Here is a 22,377-nt window from a genome sequence, read left to right on the forward strand (position 1 = left end):
CACAAAATTTGGCACAGTCACACGTCTGGACCCCGAGAGCGTCATAGGGTATGTTGTGAGGCGAAATTTTAACCCCGCAAGTTCCAATTCACCAAACAATTTTGCCCCGACGCGCGGGGGCCCTGAGGAAGGAGACCGAAACGCGCGTCGGGGCGGACGTGCAGCCCCAGCTGACAGCGGTACTACTGTGCATATCCCTTAGAGGTAATTCTACTTATAGAAAAGGAAATTTTTTTCTGTTATGCCATTTGGCTATATGTTACCTAAGGGTGCACGGGTAATATCATTACGTGGAGATGTGGTTTTTTGATACTTATTTTAAAATTAACTATCTTCACAAATTGTTTGTGACATTATGATATTATAATTGCTAGATTGTTTATAGCAGATATCACTATCTCCTTTTACAATTATTGTACTGTCTGCCGACTGGCTATGCATGTTGATGTATGATCATGGCGGTGAGCCTATAGCCCACTCCCTTCTTTCCCCATATCTTGGCATATGTTTTTAATCTATTTTCTAATAAACTTATTTTGTTATAATTGATGCAATCATTGCCTTATAATCATCTTTTTGTTGAGTCTTATCTATAATGGGGAGAAAGTGTATGTATTGGCTTCTGCACCGTCGTACCTACAGCCACAAAATTTTGCACAGTCACATGTCTGGACCCCGAGAGCATCATAGGCTATGTTGTGAGGCGAAATTTTAACCCCGCGCATTCCAATTCACCAAACAATTTTGCCCCTATCTACATAATGGGGAAAAAGTGAAAGGAAAAGTGTTGGAGGCAAATTGACAGCTGCCAGATGTGAACAAGGGGGACTTAAAGAATGAGAGTGATGGCGCCAAAGAGTATATACCGTACAGTTCCTAAGCTGGGGCCATGATGTAGTAATGGCCCGGATTGGGGAGTGAAGAACATTCATTGATACATACAATACTGTATATTTGGAGGCGCACAGTAGTGTAGGACAAATCATCAAATAAAGAAAAAAATTATCTTAATGACAATAGCAAGAAATGTATACATCTGTAAATAACTAAAGCCAGAGTGATAGTGATTATGCAGTTATTAAATATCATGGGAAATATTGAAAATAAATATAAACTAAATAACAAATATGTTTTTAGGAATCCATAGAAGCATATCTACACATCTAATTTATAAAGCTTAAGTGTGTGTATGTATGTATGTATGTGTGTATGTCCGGGACTGGCATCCGCACCGTCGCAGCTACAGCCACAAAATTTGGCCCAGTCACACGTCTGGACCCCGAGAGTGTCCTAGGCTATGTTGTGAGGCGAAATTTTAACCCCGCGCATTCCAATTCACCAAACAATTTTGCCCCTATCTACATAATGGGGAAAAAAGTGAAAGGAAAAGTGTTGGAGGCAAATTGACAGCTGCCAGATGTGAACAAGGGGGACTTAAAGAATGAGAGTGATGGCGCCAAAGAGTATATACCGTACAGTTGCTAAGCTGGGGCCCTGATGTAGTAATGGCCCGGATTGGGGAGTGGTCCACTGCTTACCGCGCACAGACGACACAGAGACAAGACGGAGGCAGATTTTCGGGTACAACAGGTCCAAGTTTATTGGTCGTCCTCCTGACGACCGTCGCAATACACCGCAGCACCTTTACAGCTCTCCGTATTCAGGCCCGGGTACCTGCACTTTCCTTCTGTCATAGTGACGTTCCTCGCGGCTTTCACTGGGGCTGCCCTAGGCCTATCTACTGCCAGCGCTTCACCAGTCCGAGGTCGTCGTCAATTTGGTACCCCCGGGGCCTCGCCTGTTCTGCGGTTCTTCGTGTCGGGGCCACCCCCGACTTCTTTTCTCCTCAGTCCCCTGGTCGAGCTACCTACTGCTGTTCGTTCTCCTTCACTGTCTCTTCTCCTCCTGAGCTCCTCCCAGGACTGGAACCCTCTGGAACCCTCTCCTGTCCTATTTATCTCCCCCCTTGGGAAATCCCCTCCTGGGTTCCTGTCTCCCCGCCCCCATGACTAAGCGGTTTCTAAAGCCATAAGCTGCTGTCAAGTCCTGTACTCACGCTCCCCCCTGCCATCTTGTGATCAAACTTAGGTACTGCACTCCTATTCCATTTTCCCCAAGCTATTTCCCTTCAATTATTATAAACGTCCATCTACAGTGCACCCAGCATCCCTTCTTCCTACAGATAAGTCCGTCCGTCAGGTCACCTTCCCTACACTTCCCCTTCGTCTATTGTCGTCCTCGACAATTGTATTCCCTACCTACGTCGTCCTGAAGCTTGTCCACCATCTGTTGTCGGACCGGTTGTTGGGCCAAACCCGCCATACGCGGGGGGGCCGAACCAATCCGGGAGCACCGTGCTCTGAGCAGCCAACCGCTAATCGCCGGTGTGCACGCCACATGACAACTTCTTTCAAGTTGGGCTAGGTCCACCCGGACTACTCTATGGCGTGTACCTCCCACTACTTTCCCCTTCTGTCACCCTCAACTGTCCGGAACGCCCTGACCGAGGCCCTACGCCTACAAAGTCATCGTCAGCGCCCGCCTGTCCTTCTGGGGTGTCCGTGGTGTCGGGGACCTGACTGAAGGACCACTGTCTGGTTCAATATCTTTCGTCTGTTTGTCCTTTAATTTTAAAAAAAAGTCATGGTCGGCGTCTTCGTCACACCTCATACCCAGGACCTGTTGAACATTTTTCACAGACAACATTTTTTTTTTTTTTTTTAAACACAAATTTTATTTCAAATTTTCAAATTTTCATAGACATTGCTTCATTTCACATGACAAGTCATTTTTCCAATAAACAGACAATAACTCAGCCTATCATCCTCCCTTCCTACCCTCCCTTAAACAAACCCTCTTCCTCTTACATTTTCAATGATCTCCCCTAGCAACTTCGCACACATGTTATGTCTAGACCACTTGTAAAACACAGATTGCAAGCATCGCCTCTGTAAAATATCACCACACATTTTTCCTTTTCAACTCCTGTCCCTACCAGGACCTTACACCTCGCCTTCATTAGCCAACTTCAGATTCCCCAAATTGTTTTGGATGTCTTCCAGTAGGTACCATTCAGTATATTTAAAGGGCCTTACTATTCTCCTTATTTCCTCTTCATCACATTGTCTTACTATGAAAAGCCTCCATTTTTTAAAGAATTTACCCGTCAGACCCTCCTTGTTCCTTTCCGCCTCCAGCTGTTCGATTCTGAGTAAAGATTTAATCTGTCCCATCACCTCTTCCATCGACGGCACACTTCCCTCAAGCCATTTGGACAGTAGAGCCCTCTTACCTATCATAGCCACCCCATGAAACAATTTTGGTAATTTGGGCCTCTGTTCCTCTCCTCCTCTTACTACCTGTCCCTTGTTTCTATAATGAAAGATCCACAGCAATGGATCCATTTCAATTTCCACACTCCCCACTATTTGCATAAATGATTGCAATCCTTTCCAGAATTTCTGGCTCTCTGGGCATTGCCAGATCCCATGGAACAGGTCTGTTTTTGGCAATTTACATTTGGGGCACTGAGTCACTCTGTTTATCTGTTGTGTATTTGGGATGTTAAAACCATAAATTGCTCTATGCATCAGTCTATATTGAGTGTCCCTCCAACCTTCATTAATCACCTCCTTCCTCATCTTCATCCACCCCTGTAATATCTTATCCCCTGCTTCAGAGTCACCCAGTTGTCTTGCCCATGCTCTCCAGACCTGTTCTGGGCATATTGGAATCAAAACCTCCCTCAAAGCTTTATATAATGCGGAGATAGAATTCTCATGTCGGTCTTTCATAATAATTCTGTCCAAGTCATTCGTCACCTGTTCCATTCTAACATCCCTCAGTTGTGACATTAGCCCCTTTTCTATCTGTTTGTATTGGAGGATTTGAAATGTGGATAGCCCATATTTTGTCACGATTTCCTGGTATGTCAGCCATCTATTCTCCACCTCATGTATTAGATCTGTCACCCTTTTTATCCCCTTGTTCTTCCATTCTGAAAATAATTTGTTGTCTCTTCCCACTGGGAAATCTGGGAACCTCCATATATCAAGATGTTTGGATATTCTCCAAGACAACTTGAATTTTTTCCTCACTGCTTTCCAGGCCATCACCGTATCTCTACATACCAGTGAGTGTTTAATGTTCCTTGGTATGTTGGCCAATGACGTGTGTAATAGTGCCCCTAAATCCCAGGGTTTACAAAACTCACTCTCCAAACGTATGTCAGAATGCCCATTTGTCTTCCTCAACCAGTCTATGGCATGCCTCATCAGGCATGCCAAATTATACCCTCTAATATTTGGCAGTTTAATGCCTCCTTGTTCCAAAGATTGCATCAATTTTTCCGTTTTAATTCTCGGTCTCTTCCCCCTCCATAGGAATGTCGAAAATGCTTTATTCAATCTATTTATGTCTGTGTGTTTCAACAACATGGGGATGGTCTGCATTGGGTAGAGTAACTTTGGAAAGCACATCATTTTCAAGAGATGATTTCTACCTAGCAAAGATAACGGTAGCCCTTCCCACAACTTCAATTCCCGTTCTATTTTCTGTATCAAAGGTTTGTAGTTTAATTCATATATCGATGCTGACGTACATCCCATCTGTATTCCTAGATATTTAAGATGTGACTTTGCTATTGGTATCCCACAGATTTCCCCCCTTGTTCCATCTGCTACCATTAGTGGCATCCTTTGCCCACAGAGAAATAGTATTTCACACTTTGTTCTGTTCAATTTAAAACCTGACAAGCTCCCGAACTCCTCTATCTGTTTTATCACTTTCGGTAGGTCCCTCTGAGGATTGTTCATGAATAATATAATATCATCCGCAAATAGCGCTGAGTGCAGCCGTTCCTTCCCAACACTAATGCCTTCGAAACAATCTCCTTCATTTAACAGTCGAGACAATGGCTCAATGGCAAGGTTAAACAGAAGGGGTGACAATGGACATCCCTGTCTAGTCCCTTTGTTCAAAGGGAAAGACTGCGACAGGAACCCGGGCGTTGCCACCCTCGCCTGAGGATTCGCGTATAATACTCCTATAAATGTACGAAAAGCTCCCTCTATCCCCATATTATCTAGTACCGTCTCCAGCCATGTCCACCCCACGCTGTCGAACGCTTTTTCAGCATCAAGCGTGACCATGGCTGGACATTCCTCCTTTCGAAGATCCCTGTGTCTAATAGCATCCATTACCAACATGGCCCTCCGCACATTTGTCACCGCTGCCCTCCCTTTAACAAACCCCGATTGTGCCGGTGAAATTAAATTTGGTATTATCTCCGCCAACCTATTGGCCATCAATTTGGCCAAGATTTTAAGATCCTGATTTATTAATGAAATTGGCCTATAGTTTGCTGGATTGTCTAGATTCTTATCACCCTTGGGTATCAATTTTATGTACGCAGTGTTGAGATGTCCCGAAATTCCACATCCTCCCAGTATTTTATTGTACATTCTAGTCAAAACCGGCGCTATCTGCTCTCCCATTTCTTTATAAAATTCCCCATTGCACCCGTCAGGTCCCGGTGCCTTGTGTATATTCAAATCCCTTATTACCGACTGTACTTCCTCTATTGTTATTTCCGCGTTCAATCTAGACAGCTCTTCTGAATTTATTTGCGAAAGTTTTATTTTTCCCAACAGATCACTTCCCCTGTCACCCGTCTCTTCCCCCCTGCTATATAAATTCGCATAATACTTCCCCAAAATCTCTGTAATCTCTTTTGGGTTTGAGGATTTGCTCCCGTCCGGTCTAGTCATATTAGTTATCAAGGTCATTGGTCGTCGTCCTTTCGCCAGATTGGCCAATAATTTCCCCGCTTTATTGCCAAATTTGTGTAGATCAACTTCCTGTTGTGATCGTATCAGATCCTCTCTTTTCCCCACCTAAGAGTGAAATTCCTGTCTCGCTGCCTTCCACTCCTCTTTCGCACTTTGTGTCTTGTTTGCTAAGTACCCCGCGTATTTCTCTCTGAGGGCCTCGCTTGCGTTTTGGTATTGTTTATGAGTATGCTTTCTAAGTTTAGCTACATGTCCCATCAATCTACCTCTCAGTACTGTTTCCCAGAACAACATTACATCCGCCGCATGTTCACTATTAGTACTGCTATAATCATCCCACCATGCGATCAGAGTTTTGGCAAATTCCTTGTCTCTAAGCAAAAACGACGGAAACCTCCACAGATAATCTGTCCCCCTCTGTATTGTATCAGTGATGTCTAAAAGCACTGGGCTGTGATCCGATATCACCATATCCTCAATAACCACATCTCTAACCCTATGCATCAGAAGTTGGTCAACCAAAATGTAGTCAATCCTGGACCACGCTTCATGAGGATGTGAATAGTGAGTGTACTCCCGGTCATTTGGATGATGCAATCTCCAGCTATCTTTCAAATTTGTGTCCTCCAAAAGCTTGGCCATTAAACCTTTTACCTCCCTAATCGGCCTACCATCATCCCTACTATATCTCTTGTCTTCCCCCCTTGAAACCACCGCATTAAAGTCCCCTCCAACCACCCTTTTGAGTTCTGTATCATTTCCAATTCCTGAGTGATGAAGTTAAAAAAAGAAGTTTGTTCATTATTGGGGGCATATATGTTATGTATACCAAATTCTCCCTGTGGACTGGAAAGCTTGATGTAGATATACCTCCCTTCCTCGTCATTGGTCTGAGACACTATCGTGTGGTTAAAATTTTTGTTGATCAAAATCATCACCCCTGCCTTGCGTCCCATGGAGCCTGACCCAACTACTTTTCCCACCCATAGTTTTTGCATACGAAAGAAATCTCCCTGGGGTAGGTGAGTCTCCTGTAATAATGCTATATCCACTTTCAATCTTTTGAGGTGCCTCAATATCATCATACGTTTATGTGGTGACTTCAATCCTTTCACATTCCATGTCACTATTTTAACCATTATCCCAATTCCTCAAATATGTCAATTCGCCATGTGGTCTTTCATATGTGTGGTGTTGTGCTTCCTTCAAGCGTTCAGTGCGCTTATGCCGTTGCATTCCCTGTACCCATCCAACCTTCCCGTATCCATTAACAATTAACAACCCCTCAACTATCCCCCCCTGTACAATCAAATGTCTCTGCACTCCCATTTTTTCTGTGATGCTCCTGCTCCGCTATTCCCCCTCAGCCATTTAATTAAGAATTATACGGTCTATCCCTCGTTAATTTATTACCCAACTCACCCAGACAAGGCCTTCTTGGTCAGTAGTCTAGCCAACATATACAGTAGCACCCCCTCCCTCCTTTCCCATGCATAATATTTGTCATTACTGAACCCAGAATCTTTCTTCTTCCCAGCGTTGTGGATACCTCAACATCCAACAGAGGAGTTTATCAAATAAAAATATAAATGCGAAAGAAGCCCGATCCCCCCCAGATATTAGTACTCCCCTACCCCTACCCCTCAGAGTAAGCAGAACCCCAAGATCAATAACATCTGGAGAGACGAGAGTAACCAATAAGAAGAGGCCACTTCAACCCCCACTATCCGTCAATCCCTCCTCCCATAAATCCCTCAGTTCAGTCTTCAAACCCATTCCCCAGAGTCTCTCTCAAGGCACTCCCCTGCCCTGGTTTCCCGACTTGTGTGGCGGCGATCTTCGTGCCTTAGGGTTCTCCATGTGAGGCTCCTTCCCTTCCTCTCTCCTTTCAGTCCATTCGTTCCAGCCCTCCTCCCGAACCTCCCCTTCCCTCTCCCCGTGTCGACCACCCCTCCTCTCCGGAGATTCACTTGTCAGGTTTCTGTCCTCCATCTCCTCCATCCATCTCTCCGCCTCTCTCAAGTCCTTTGTCACAAAAAAAGATCCATTTCGTTTTGTCACTCTCAGAAGAGCAGGATAGAGTAGTTGAAACTTTATACCCTTGCGGTACAGTGTGGTGCATATCTTGCTGAAGGACTTCCTTTTCCGGGTGACCTCTGCCGAATAATCCCCAAAGATCAATATTTTATGTCCTTGAAGAGACAGTGGGGTCCTTCGTACTCTAAATGCTCGCAACAACTCTTCTTTGTCCTTGTATTCCAAATATTTTATTATGACTTGGCGCGGTCTGGCTGATCCAGTCACCCCTGCATTACCCTCCTTCCCGTCCGCTCCCCATGTGCCCGTGTTTTCTCTTACAGGGCCCACTCTGTGCGCTCTTTCCACTCTGCATCTGTGTGTCAGGCCCAGCGCCTTGGGAAGCTCTGCTTCACAAATGTTATCCAGCTGCCGCATGGTTATTGATTCCGGTAACCCCACCAGTCTTAAGTTGCTTCTCCTGGACCGGTTTTCTAGATCTTCCAGTTTGTCTTTCATAGCCTGGGAACCCTCCTCCATCTCCTTCATTTTCCCCTTTAACGTTGTCACCTCATCCTCTGTATTAGATAATCTTTGTTCCAGCTCTGTCACTCTGGCTCCCTGCTGTGTGACCTGTTCTTTAATGGGGGATAGCGCCACCCCCACCATGGCCTCCAGGGACTCCTTTATCTTGTCCGCCAGGTGTGCTGCCACTGCTCCTGCCAGGCGATCATAGTCTATGAGCACGTCCGTTAACTGACTGCTCTGCTGGGCTGCCGGCTGCTCATGCTGCCTTCTCCCCTCCTCCTCCATCAGGCTCTGCTCACCTCCCTGCAGACCGCTGTATCCCGCGTCTGCCGCGCCCGCCGCCATTTTGGGATCTCGTGCTGCGTGGTCTTCCCCAGCAGCTCCTGGCTTTAAGTGCTTGCCGCCGCTCCGGAGAAGGTACCGCTCCATATACCGGCGTCTCCTACTTCTTATCCCTCACTTCCCGCTGTCTCCCGCAGCCTTGGGGTGATCTTTGTCGGTCTTTGTAGCTGAGGGGAGCGCGGAGCTCTGTCTCCTGCGTCCTCACATCACAGCGCCGGAACCGGAAGTTCAACATTTTTTACAGATAACATTTTAAACCAACTGTATATACTAGACATAGCATTAACTATACTATTTGTAATAGGTACAACGATTACCCATTCTTCCTACAACATTCTACCTTAATAATCATCCTGACATGCTACTAATAAACTTACTATATATTTTCTATGTAAATTATTCTCTACATCATATCTACATCTATCAGTATTATACAATACTCCAAACATTATCAAAACATTTTCCTTTTTGTTAACAACGGTGCGCCCCCTTCCTTTGTGGGAAGTACTCCCATACATCCCTGCTATAACAAGAGGTGGGGTCTCTTACCCCAAAGGGACGCAGAACAGTCCCTTATACTGCACAACAGCGCACAGCAGTTCCGGTAGTCCGTGTTCAGCAGCGCTCCTGGCCGTCTCCTGATGGCCGATGTTCCGCCAATAGCAAGGAACTGCACAGCCGTGGAGCTCCCGGGATGTCTCGACTGTTCCTGGGCCCCGACTGTTCTTTTTGCCCAGGGCTCAGGGGTCATCTCCCTCCTGAGAGATGCATCAAAAGGGGTAGAAGGGGACGAAGGTGGTTCCACGGCGCGCGTTCCGCGCCATTTCTCTGCTTGAGGACCAGGCCCTGGAACGGGCCGAAGGGAACTCCGCCGCCACAGCATCGTTGACTGGCAGAAAAGTCTCAGGGGCAGAGCCGGCCTCAGTCACCCCCGCGCAGGGATTGGCACCCTCTCCACAGGGCCCAGTGACCCCTGGGGGTGCCCAGCACGGATGTTCAGTGACAGGAGCCTTAGGTCCCATGTCCCCGCTGGGGGACAGTGCAGGGGCCCAGCAGTACACCACCGGTGGTGGCATAGGCACTCTCATCTTCGGTGATGCGATGGCTTCGCTCCATCCGGCCTCAAGCTCCCGCAGTTCCAACCGCAGGCAGGGGACCGGGGTTGTTGACCGGCAAGAAGCGGAGCGGAGAACCTGGGGCCTGCTAGTGGAGACAGCAGACAGCTCCGCAGAGGCGGCGGAGCCCGGCGACCCGGCCGAACCCGCGATCTGGAGTGGGACCGGCGCGGCCGCGGACCTTGATGGGCAGGCCGCAGCCACGGTATGGAATGCAGAGAAGGCCACGGGTACCGGTGAGCAGGCCGCAACCCAAGTCAAGGACGGGACGACGGCGGCCACAAGTACCGGTGAGTAGGCCACCACTGGAACCGTGAGCGAGGCAGTGGCGGCCGCGGAGGTCGAAGGGTAGGCCGCGGAGCCTGCCACGGCGTTACGGGACGGGGTCGAAGTGGCGGCAGGTCTCGATGGATAGACCGCCGCTGGAGGATGGAGCGCGGCAGGAGTGGCCATAGGTGGGTTTCGCGCCGGCGACGCGGGACATGGCGCCGCCAAGCAGGGCGGCTTGGGATCGTTGGCCGAGGCATCAGTCGGCCCACTGAGGAGAGAGCGGGAGGCCGAGCGGGGAGGCCGAAGGCCAGTGTCGGGGCCCTGGGACCTGTCTCGTGCTTGGGACATACGGGCGGTACCTGCCTGCGGCGCCACCGGCTGTGCCGGAGGTACTTTCACCATTCCCCGCGCCGCGGCTTTCTGCAGGCTGTTCCTCCACTCTCCCAGAGGTCGGTCAGGGGTATCGCCGGCCTCCACTGCTCCACTGCAGCTCCTCCGCAGCTCCCGCTCCTGTCGTCTGGCGTCCGCTGCTGCTCTTCATCTCGCCCTTCGGCAGGACCAGCCTCCAGGCTGGATAGTTCCGCAATGACGGCCGACAACAGTTCCTCCAGTGGCCGCCCCGGGTAATCCATTTCAGCGCCAACCCCCTCCTGCTCGCAGGTCACCAGCGTTGCAGGGGCACAGAGTCTCTTTTGGGTTTTCTTTTGCTGGCTCCAAACACAGTCCCAATTCGTATTCCACTTGGGCACCATCTTGCAAAGTTTTTTTTCTTCTTCTGCCGTTCCGGATCCACCTGAGGAAAACCAGCAATCCACAGTACAGTTTTTGTACTGCCCCGGATCCTCTGATGACAGCCAATGATCCGGAACAAAGTCTCAAATTTGTAATCCACAAGTAAAGCAATTCAAGTCCTTTTGATTTCTTCTGTCGCAGACTTGCCGCTGAAGTTGTAGTATTGGCGGCGGCGATCCTGCCGACTTCGCCAAATGTAGTAATGGCCCGGATTGGGGGGTGGTCCACTGCTTACCGCGCACAGACGACACAGAGACGAGACGGAGGCAGATTTTCGGGTACAACAGGTCCGAGTTTATTGGCCGTTCTCCTGACGACCGTAGCAATACACCGCAGAACCTCTACAGCTCTCCGTATTCAGGCCCGGGTACCTGCACCTTCCTTCTGTCGTAGTGACGTTCCTCGCGGCTCTTTCACTGGGGCTGCCCTCGGCCTATCTACCGCCAGCGCTTCACCAGTTCGAGGTCGTCGTCAATTTGGTACCCCCGGGGCCCCGTCTGTTCTGCGGTTCTTCGTGTTGGGGCCACCCCCCTGACTTCTTTTCTCCTCAGTCCCCTGGTCGAGCTCCCCACTGCTGTTGGTTCTCCTTCACTGTCTCTTCTCCTCCTGAGCGCCTCCCAGGACTTTAACCCTCTGGAGCCCTCTCCTGTCCTATTTATCTCCCTCCTCAGGAAATCCCCTCCTGGGTTCCCGTCTCCCCGCCCCCATGACTAAGCGGTTTCTAAAGCCATAAGCTGCTGTCAAGTCCTGTACTCACGTTCCCCCCTGCCATCTTGTGGTCAAACTTAGGTACTGCACTCCTATTCCATTTCCCCCCAGCTGTTTCCCTTCTATTATTATAAACGTCCATCTACAGTGCACCCAGCATCCCTTCTTCCTACAGACAAGTCCGTCCGTCAGGTCACCTTCCCTACACTGACATGGGATACTCACCACACACGGGGATATGAACACACACACAAAATGCGCCACACACTACCACGTGCTTAAACACATATACCATCCTCAGCACACATTTCACCACACGTACACCAACCTCACCACATAAAAGTCGAAACACAAAAGTCGCCACTCAAAACTCGTCACGCTGCTCCAGAGCTGTTTAAAAGATGAAAAATTAGCTGTGATTGGTTGCTATCAGCAACAGTTTTCTTTGAAGACAGTTGTGGTAACTGAGGCCTATTATTCTTATCATTTCTATGGTGTTATCGTCCTTCTGTAAAGCTGGAAATAACACAATTTATTACCGTGCCAACACTGACCACCCTCTGACACAGACTGCAGGGGGAGCCCAGTATCACACAGGATAGGATTAGATACATGGCTCAGCAGTCAGTATCACACAGGATAGGATTAGATCCACAGCTCAGCAGTCAGTATCACACAGGAGAGGATTAGACACATGGCTCAGCAGGCAGTATCACACAGGATAGGATTAGATACACAGCTCACCAGTCAGTATCACACAGGATAGGATTAGATACACAGCTCAGCAGTCAGTATCACACAGGATAGGAATAGATACGCAGCTCAGCACACAGTATCACACAGAATAGTATTAGATACACGGCTCAGCAGTCAGTATCACACAGGATAGGATTAGATGCACGGTTTTTATGTGCAATATAATCATTATAATTTGTTATAACTAACCGCAGTTGGTTACTATGCCCAGGCAACGCTGGGCTCTTCAGCTAGTATATATATATATATATATATATATATATATGTACAGTGTACCGTATATATATATGTATATATATATACACATATATACAGTGGGGAAAAAAAGTTTTTAGTCAGCCACCAATCGTGCAATTTCTCCCACTTAAAAAGATGAGTGAGGCCTGTAATTGACATCATAGGTAGACCACAACTATAAGAGTCAAAATGAGAAAACAAATCCAGAAAATCACTCTCAGAGTTGTGGTCTACCTATGATGTCAATAACAGGCCTCTCTCATCTTTTTAAGTGGGAGAACTTGCACAATTGGTGGGCTGACTAAATACCTTTTTTCCCCACTGTATACAGTATATATATATATATATATATATATAGGGACCCGGAAGAGACAGAGCGACGCGCAGTGATGGAGCGGGGATCGGTAAATATTGCCAGTGCCGGGGTCCTGAGCCAGTGGTGACAAGAGAACCTGTCACCGCCTGCTCAGGACACCGGCACCTGGCCCCCACTGACGAGAGGTGAGTATGTAATTTCTTTTATATTTGCAGCGGCAGCAGCAGCAAAATATGGGGGCATAATTATGGAGCCGCATATGGGGGCATAAACTATGGAGCAGCATATGGGGGCATAATTATGGACCAGCATATGGGGGCATGAACTATGGAGCACCATATGGGGGCATAATCTATGGAGCAGCATATGGGGGCATAAACTATGGAGCAGCATATGGGGGCATGAACTATGGAGCACCATATGGGGGCATAATTATGGAGCAGCATATGGGGGCATAATTATATATTTATATATATATATATATATATATACACTCACTGGCCACTTTATTAGGTACACCATGCTAGTAACGGGTTGGACCCCCTTTTGCCTTCAGAACTGCCTCAATTCTTCGTGGCAGAGATTCAACAAGGTGCTGGAAGCATTCCTCAGAGATTTTGGACCATATTGACATGATGGCATCACACAGTTGGCGCAGATTTGTCGGCTGCACATCCCTGATGCGAATCTCCCGTTCCACCACATCACAAAGATGCTCTATTGGATTGAGATCTGGTGACTGAGGAGGCCATTTGAGTACAGTGAACTCATTGTCATGTTCAAGAAACCAATCTGAGATGATTCGAGCTTTATGACATGGCGCATTATCCTGCTGAAAGTAGCCATCAGATGTTGGGTACATTGTGGTCATAAAGGGATGGACATGGTCAGCAACAATACTCAGGTAGGCTGTGGCGTTGCAACGATGCTCAATTGGTACCAAGGGGCCCAAAGAGTGCCAAGAAAAAATTCCCCACACCATGACACCACCACCACCAGCCTGAACCGTTGATACAAGGCTGGATGGATCCATGCTTTCATGTTGTTTACGCCAAATTCTGACCCTACCATCCGAATGTCGCAGCAGAAATTGAGACTCATCAGACCAGGCAACGTTTTTCCAATCTTCTACTGTCCAATTTCGATGAGCTTGTGCAAATTGTAGCCTCAGTTTCCTGTTCTTAGCTGAGAGGAGTGGTACCCAGTGTGGTCTTCTGCTGCTGTAGCCCATCTGCCTCAAAGTTCGACGCACTGTGCGTTCAGAGATGCTCTTCTGCCTACCTTGGTTGTAACGGGTGGCAATTTGAGTCACTGTTGCCTTTCTATCAGCTCGAACCAGTATGCCCATTCTCCTCTGACCTCTGGCATCAACAAGGCATTTCCGGCCACAGAACTGCCGCTCACTGGATTTTTTTTCTTTTTCGGACCATTCTCTGTAAACCCTAGAGATGGTTGTGCGTGAAAATCCCAGTAGATCAGCAGTTTCTGAAATACTCAGACCAGCCCTTCTGGCACCAACAATCATGCCACGTTCAAAGGCACTCAAATCACCTTTCTTCCCCATACTGATGCTCGGTTTGAACTGCAGGAGATTGTCTTGACCATGTCTACATGCCTAAATGCACTGAGTTGCCGCCATGTGATTGGCTGATTAGAAATTAAGTCTTAACACACAGTTGGACAGGTGTACCTAATAAAGTGGCCAGTGAGTGTATATATATATATATATATATATATATATATATACACATACACACACACACACACACATTGGGGAAAAACAGTATTTGATACACTGCTGATTTTGCAAATTTTCCCACCTACAAAGAATGGAGAGGCCTGTAATTTTTATTGTAGGTACACTTCACCTGTGAGAGACATATTCTATAAACGAAATATAGAAAATCACATTGTAGGATTTTTACATAATTAAATTGCATTTTATTACATGAAATAAATATTTGATCACTGACCAACCACCCAGATTTCTGGCTCTCACAGACCTGCCAGTTTTTCTGTAAGAAGCCTCCTACTCTGCACTCATTACCTATATAAAAGACACCTGTCCACACATTCAATCACACTCCAACCTCTCCACCATGGCCAAGACCAAAGAGCTGTCTAAAGACACCAGTGACAAAATTGTTGACTTGCACAAGGCAGGGATGAACTACAGGACAATAGGCAAGCAGCTTGGTGAGAAGGCAACAACTGTTGGAACAATTATTAGAAAATGGAAGAAACGCAAGCTACTGTCCTCGGTCAGGGGCTCCATGCACGATCTCACCCGTAGTGTAATGATGATTCTAAAAATGTCAGGAATCAACCCAGAACTACATGGGAGGACCTGGTCTGTTATCTGAAGAGAGCTGGGACCACAGTGTCAAACATTACTGTTAGTAACACACTAGGCCGTCATGGATTAAAATCTTGCAGTGCACCGAATGTCCAAATTGCAAACAAAAGTTTCTGTGCCAAATATTAACTTCTGTTTTTCTATTGTATTAAATACTTATTTCATGTAAATTAATTATGTGAAAATCATACAATGTGATTTTCTGGGAGTTTAGATTCTGTCTCTCACAAAGGAAGTGTACCTACGATAAAAATTACACACCTCTCCATTCTATGTAGGGGGGAAAACTTCCAAAATTGGTAGTGTATCAAATACTTATTTTCCCCACTGTATTACACATGTAAATACATATTACACAAGTAAATATTTTTTATACACACAAAATACAAATTGCACGAAGCCATATCTACATTTTTTACAAAAAAAGTTGCAAATTTTTACACAAAACAGACATGTGTCAAGATTTTCTAGGCTTTTTTATATCACATAATTGGTGCAAATAGTTTGGTCAATCTCTCCCAATGACTACATCTTGCTCTATGTTCCTTCTAATCTCAAAAAATAAAACATAAAATAGAATAAACCTCCCCTGAAATCTTCAGGAATTTCTTATCAATGGTATCAATCACAACATGTTCACTAAACATAATAAAATGGATTAGCAAAGTCAGGTGCTTGAAATATTAACATTATTAGATATGAATGGCTTTTTCACCTTTTTATATTATACCTAGTCATGAAATACATCACATTAATTTCTGTAATAAGTTTGTACATATTCATCATACAGAATATTGCCTAATTGTTATAGTGGTTAATAGAAGTCACACATAAGGAAAGTTTTCAGTTGCGTACCCATCAAAGACATTTAGCAGCCAGTTGAGGGCCAGGTCCACACACAATGGCACATTGACTAAAAGTCCACGGTCTTCTTCTAATCGCTCATATAGTGAACTCAAACATCGGATGACATCAAGAACATCGAGGGAGCGATCTGAAGACTGCAGGACATCACAACTAAGTACCTGAGAGAGGAGGGGGAGGGTGACTAAGTCCACTAAAAGATGCTCCAACAAAGAAGAAGAAAAGATGGTTGAAGGAATACAAAAGGTGAGGTAAGAGGAAAAAAGGAGAAATAGAAAGGTTGGGTATATGAAAAAGAAGAACAGAGAAAGTGGCAAAATTAATTTGACAGTCCTAGTATGAGTTTTTTTTATAACAATCCCTTCCCTCGGAGATGTTCAATACATTAGGTATTACCATAGTACTTGGATCACCAACGGGCCATGAGTAATGTATTTTACCAATAGTCCATCCTAGGCCAATTGACTAAACATACCATTAAAATTTAGTGTACAAAAGAGGCAGTCATCTCACCACGAAAACCAGGACCAAACGGCCAGCAGTGGAGTCAATATAATAGTAAGAGAAATGATGCCAGCGTCCACAATGGAATGATGTTAATAATGTTTATTGGGATCTTCTTAAATTAGCACTGAGTCATATACATGAAGGACAAAAAGAGAACCATCCGATTACACATTTCACAACCTGTTCTATTTCCAACGACCCATGGCACCACTGATGGCCACAATGGTCTCTTCTTGTCTTCCATCTTTGATTTGGTTACTGCTATTTTAAGAAGATTTAAATCAGCATTATTAATTTTATTAAATTTTGTACGCCAGCATAGTTTCTCTTGCTATTAATATTTAAAGGGTGTGGTTTTGACAGCAGGGAACTCCATGGGTCTCAAGAACAGCATATTTGGTTAACATTTCTGTTGGGAAATTGTTATGCAAGTAGAATCCATCCTCCATTATAATGGATGATAAATAAGGAAACAGCCAAGTGTGCGCACCGTTGTGTCCACACCTCTCATTTACTACAAGGCAGAGGTTGCAGAGACTCATCACACTGCATTTGCACTGCTCTGAGACCAATCTAATATTAGCAAGTGATAGATCAGTGACAAAAAACTGATGTCTCCTGATACACACCATTAAATGGCAGTATTTGCTGCATGATGCCGATCACTCTTGTCTCCTGCTTGTGACTTTCTCAATGACAACTGTTGTGAGTTCATTTTTCCCTTCACCATTGAGGTCTGATGAACTCCCTCCTCTAGTGAAGGAAGGTAGAGAGACTGATTACAAAACACCTGGGCAGCTAGATGATGACTGGGTGGCTGGAATTGAGGACTGGATATAAGGCTGCCGACGCCCTTCTTCCTGGCTGGTGATTTTCCTGCTGGATTCTTGGAGACCAGTCTGATTCCTGCATCTCAAAGCTAAGTTTTTCTGCTCTGCTTTGTACTCTTCAGTTTTGTTTTTGTTTTGCCTTTTTTTTGGGAGTTCTGCCATCCCCGGCCGGGGGTGAGCTGAATTCCATTTTTGTCTCTGATCTGTTGATATTTTGCTCTGTCTTCAGAATATACCTGAGTGCTGATATAGTCTTTTGAAGCCTAGCGACTTCAGGGCCTGTTTTCCTATCAGTCGGTTGGCTCATTTTGATTGGGTTTTTGCGGATGGCAGACAGCAGCTTTCCTATCCTGTCCTATGTAGTTAGCTGGGGCCCCATCATTTGCTCAACCTATCTTTCTATCTGTGTTAGTGTTTTTATCTTGCTTCACCGTCATTATATGTTGGGGGCTGCCTATTGCTTTGGGGTCTGCTCTGGGGCAGTTTAGTTTTTCCCCTTTCTGTCTTTAGGCTATATAGTTCTCCGGCTGTGATCGAGGGGTCTAGGGCACCGTAGGAACCCCCCACGGCTACTGCTAGTTGTTGTGGATAGGTTCAGGGGTCTGCAATCCGATAGCTGCCAACCTCTCTGGTTTTTCTGGACTTAGCTGGTATTTTGTTTTTTCCTCCTTCGGTGACTCATCATAACAGAATCACCAGCCCATACCGCAGATCCTAGGGTACTCAATAGCAGGAGAGAATTGTAAAAAAAAAAAAAAAAGTGTCAGAATAATTTTTTTTTTGTGTGCATATTTTTTCCTCTATATCTCTGAGGCCGTAGGGGGAATTTTTCTCTCAATGGAGATGAAGCAATTGTCAGATCGTGTGGAGCAGCTCGCTGCTGAAGTGCGGGGAATTTCCGCCTATCTTGCTCATTCACATGCTGCTGAACCAAAGATTCCTTCTCCTGATGTATTTTTGGGGGATCGGTCTAAATTCTTGAATTTCAAGAATAATTGTAAATTATTTTTTGCCTTGAAGCCTAACTCGTCGGGGAAATCCGCGCAGCAGGTTAAAATTGTCATCTCTTTGCTGCGCGGCGATCCCCAGGATTGGGCGTTTTTTTTTAAACCTGATGATCCTATTCTGAATAATGTGAAGGCATTTTTTCAAGCCTTGGGGTTGTTGTATGATGAACCTAATGCTATTGATCAGGCTGAAAAGTCCCTGTTAGCATTAAGCTAGGGTCGGGATTCGGCAGAGTTGTACTGTCAAAAATTCCGAAAGTGGGCGGTCCTTACTACCTGGAATGATGGTGCCTTGGCAGCCCTCTTTCGGAAGGGTTTGTCAGAAACTGTAAAAGATACTATGGTGGGATTTCCTGTTCCCTCTAGTCTTGACGATTCTATGTCATTAGCCATTCAGGTGGATCGGCGTTTACGTGTACGCAAAACTACACGAGAGATGTTACCACCTGTTGAACAAATGTCTGAACCTATGCAATGTGATAGAGTTTTGTCTAGGGCGCAACGTCAGGAGTTCAGAAGGCGTAATAAGCTGTGTTTTTTTGTGGAGATGCCTCGCATATTATTTCTGTCTGCCCTAAACGAGAGAAACGTTGTGCACACACATTTTCTGTGGGTGGTGTTCAACCTAAGTTTCTTCTGGCAATTACTCTGATCTGCTCCCTGTCCACATTTTCCGCCAAGGCTTTTGTGGATTCAGGAGCAGCTCTGAACCTGATGGACTTGGATTTTGCTAAACGTTGTGGATTTCCTATGACACCTCTGCGGACGCCTATCCCTTTGAGGGGTATTGATGCTACTCCTTTGGCGAAGAATAAACCTGTTTTGGACCCAGGTGGTAATGCGGGTCGCCCCAGACCATCAAGAAAATTGCAGATTTTTGGTGTTGCATAATTTGCATGATACCATTGTTCTGGGGTTTCCCTGGTTTCAAATCCATAATCCAGTTCTGGATTGGAAATCTTTGTCTGTGGTGAGTTGGGGTTGTCGGTGTGCCCTTAGTGATGCTCCTGTTTTCTCCATCTCTCCCCAGTCACATGATGTTCCTGACTATTTGGCTGACTTTTATGATGTATTTACTGAGAATGAGTCTGCGTCTTTGCCTCCTCATAGGAGTTATGACTGTGCTATTGAGCGGAACCCGAGGTGTAAATTGCCCAAGGGTCGGCTTTTCAATTTATCTGTACCCGAGCACGAGGCTATGCGATCCTATATTAAGGAGGCGTTGGAGAAGGGTCATATTAGACCATCCTCTTCACCCTTAGGTGCTGGGGTTTTTTTCGTGGCTAAAAAGGATGGTTCATTAAGGCCTTGTATTGACTATTGTGCCCTCAGCAAAATTACTGTTAAATATCAGTATCCGTTACCCCTTATTTCTGATCTATTCTCCAGAGTTAAAGGTGCTTGCTGGTTTACCAAGCTTGACCTCAGGGGGGCGTATAATCTTATTCGCATTAAGCATGGGGATGAATGGAAGACGACGTTTAATACTCCGGAGGGACATTTTGAGTACCTGGTGATGCCTTTTGGGCTCACTAATGCCCCTTCTGTCTTCCAGTGCTTCATGAACGATATATTCCGAGACTTTGTGGATAAATTTTTGATTATCTATCTGGATGATATTTTGATCTTCTCCAAGAATTGGGACTCTCATGTGGAACATGTTCGGACTGTGTTCCGGATTTTGAGGGAGAATTCCCTGTATGTCAAGGTATCGAAATGCCTTTTTGGGGTACAGAGGATTTCATTTTTGGGATTTATTTTGTCTCCGTCAACTATTGAAATGGACCCGGCCAAGGTACAGGCCATTTATGATTGGGTTCAGCCCACTTCTTTGAAGGCCCTCCAGAAGTTTTTGGGTTTTGCTAATTTTTATCGGAAATTTATAGCTAATTTTTCTGGTATTGCCAAGCCATTGACGGATTTGACTAGGAAGCGTGCTGATGTGCTGAATTGGTCTCCGGAGGCTGTTTCTTCCTTTCAGGAGTTGAAGCGAAGATTCACTTCTGCTCCGGTTTTGCGGCAACCTGATGTCTCACTCCCGTTTCTGGTGGAGGTGGACGCTTCTGAGATTGGTGCAGGAGCGGTGTTGTCCCAAAAAGATCCTGTGACATCTAAAATTAATCCTTGTGCTTTCTTTTCCCGAAAGTTCTCCCCATCCGAACGTAACTATGATGTGGGGAATCGGGAACTGTTGGCCATGAAATGGGCATTTGAGGATTGGAGACATTGGTTGGAGGGAGCCAAACACCAAGTTGTGGTCCTTACTGACCACAAGAATTTGATTTACCTGGAGTCGGCCAAGCGCTTGAATCCTAGACAGGCTAGGTGGGCCTTGTTTTTCACACGTTTTGATTTTGTGGTCTCTTTTCTTCCAGGCACTAAGAATGTCAAGGCAGACGCCCTCTCTAGGAGTTTCCTTGCTGATTCTCCTGTTGTGACTAAGCCTGCTACCATCTTAGGCGAGGGGGTAGATCTTTCTGCCATCTCGCCCGATTTGAGACGTGCTCTGGAAGAGTTTCAGGAGGACAAACCTGAGCGTTGTCCCAGTGGAAAGTTGTATGTTCCTGACCAGTGGAGGAAGAGAGTGATGTCTGAAGTTCATTGCTCTGCATTGGCTGGTCATCCAGGTATTTTTGGTACTAGAGATCTGGTGAGTCGATCTTTTTGGTGGCCCGCCTTGTCTCGTGATGTCAGGAATTTTGTGCAGTCCTGTGGGACTTGCTCCCGGTCTAAACCTTGTTCTCGCTCTAGTGGGTTGTTGATGCCTTTGCCGGTGCCCAGGAGGCCATGGACCCATATTTCAATGGATTTCATCTCTGATATGCCTGTCTCTCAGAGAATGACTGTTATTTGGGTGATTTGTGATAGATTCTCTAAGATGGTCCATCTTGTACCACTCCCTAAGTTGCCATCTTCCTCTGAGTTGGTGCCCTTGTTTTTGCAACAGGTGGTTCGCTTGCACGGGATTCCTGAGAACATTGTATCTGACAGAGGAGTTCAGTTTGTGTCTAGATTTTGGAGGACTTTCTGTTCCAAGCTGGGAATTCAGTTGTCCTTCTCCTCTGCATTTCACCCTCAGACCAATGGGCAGACGGAGAGAACAAACCAGACTTTGGAGTCGTATTTGAGATGTTTTATTTCTGCCGATCAGGATGATTGGGTTTCATTTTTGCCTTTGGCCGAATTTGCTTTAAATAATAGAGCTAGTTCTGCCACTTTGATGTCACCTTTTTTTGTAACTTTGGTTTTCACCCTCGATTTTCTTCAGGGCAGGTGGAGCCTTCTGCCTGCCCAGGTGTTGACACTGTGGTGGAGAGAATGCACCAGATCTGGGACCAAGTAGTGAATAAGTTGTCTCTCTCCCAGGAAAAGGCCCAGCGGTTTTCCAACCGGCGTAGGACCGTTGGTCCCCAGTTTAAGGTGGGTGATATGGTTTGGTTGTCATAAAAAAATATCGCTATGAAGGTGGCTTCTCCTAAGTTTAAGCCTAGATTTATTGGACCTTACAAGATTTTGGAGATTATTAATCCGGTCTCTTTTCGGTTGGCTCTTCCTGTCACATTTAAAATTCATAATGTGTTTCATAAGTCCTTGTTGAAGAGGTTTGTTGAACCAGTAGTTCCTGTGGTGGCACCTCCTGACCCTATATTGGTTGAAGGTAACATGGAATATGAGGTAGAGAAGATACTGGATTCCCGTCTGGCTAGACGGAGACTCCAGTATTTGGTTAAGTGGAAGGGTTATTGTCAGGAGGATAATTCCTGGGTCTCTGCCTCTGATATTCATGCCGAAAGATTGGTGCGTGCCTTTCATCGGGCTCACCCGGATCGCTCTGGTGGCATGGATGAGGGTTCGGTGACCCCTCCTCAAGGGGGAGGTACTGTTGTGAGTTCATTTTTCCCTTCACCATTGAGGTCTGATGAACTCCCTCCTCTAGTGAAGGA

At 46.0% G+C, this 22,377-nt stretch overlaps 1 protein-coding gene across 3 annotated transcripts in view; it reads right to left on the reverse strand.

The window, feature by feature from the left end:
- DRP2 (dystrophin related protein 2) overlaps positions 1–22,377 on the reverse strand; it is a 227,894-nt gene that overhangs the window by 92,148 nt on the left and 113,369 nt on the right. For all 3 annotated transcript variants that reach the window (XM_073573086.1, XM_073573085.1, XM_073573087.1), the window contains one exon: positions 16,081–16,282. In XM_073573086.1, coding sequence (XP_073429187.1) covers positions 16,081–16,282 — 202 coding nt within the window. The remainder of the gene's footprint in view (positions 1–16,080; positions 16,283–22,377) is intronic.

This window comes from Dendrobates tinctorius, unplaced genomic scaffold, assembly GCF_039654945.1.
Source record: "Dendrobates tinctorius isolate UK_male_01 unplaced genomic scaffold, ASM3965494v1 ptg000034l, whole genome shotgun sequence".
Taxonomy (NCBI): domain Eukaryota; kingdom Metazoa; phylum Chordata; class Amphibia; order Anura; family Dendrobatidae; genus Dendrobates; species Dendrobates tinctorius.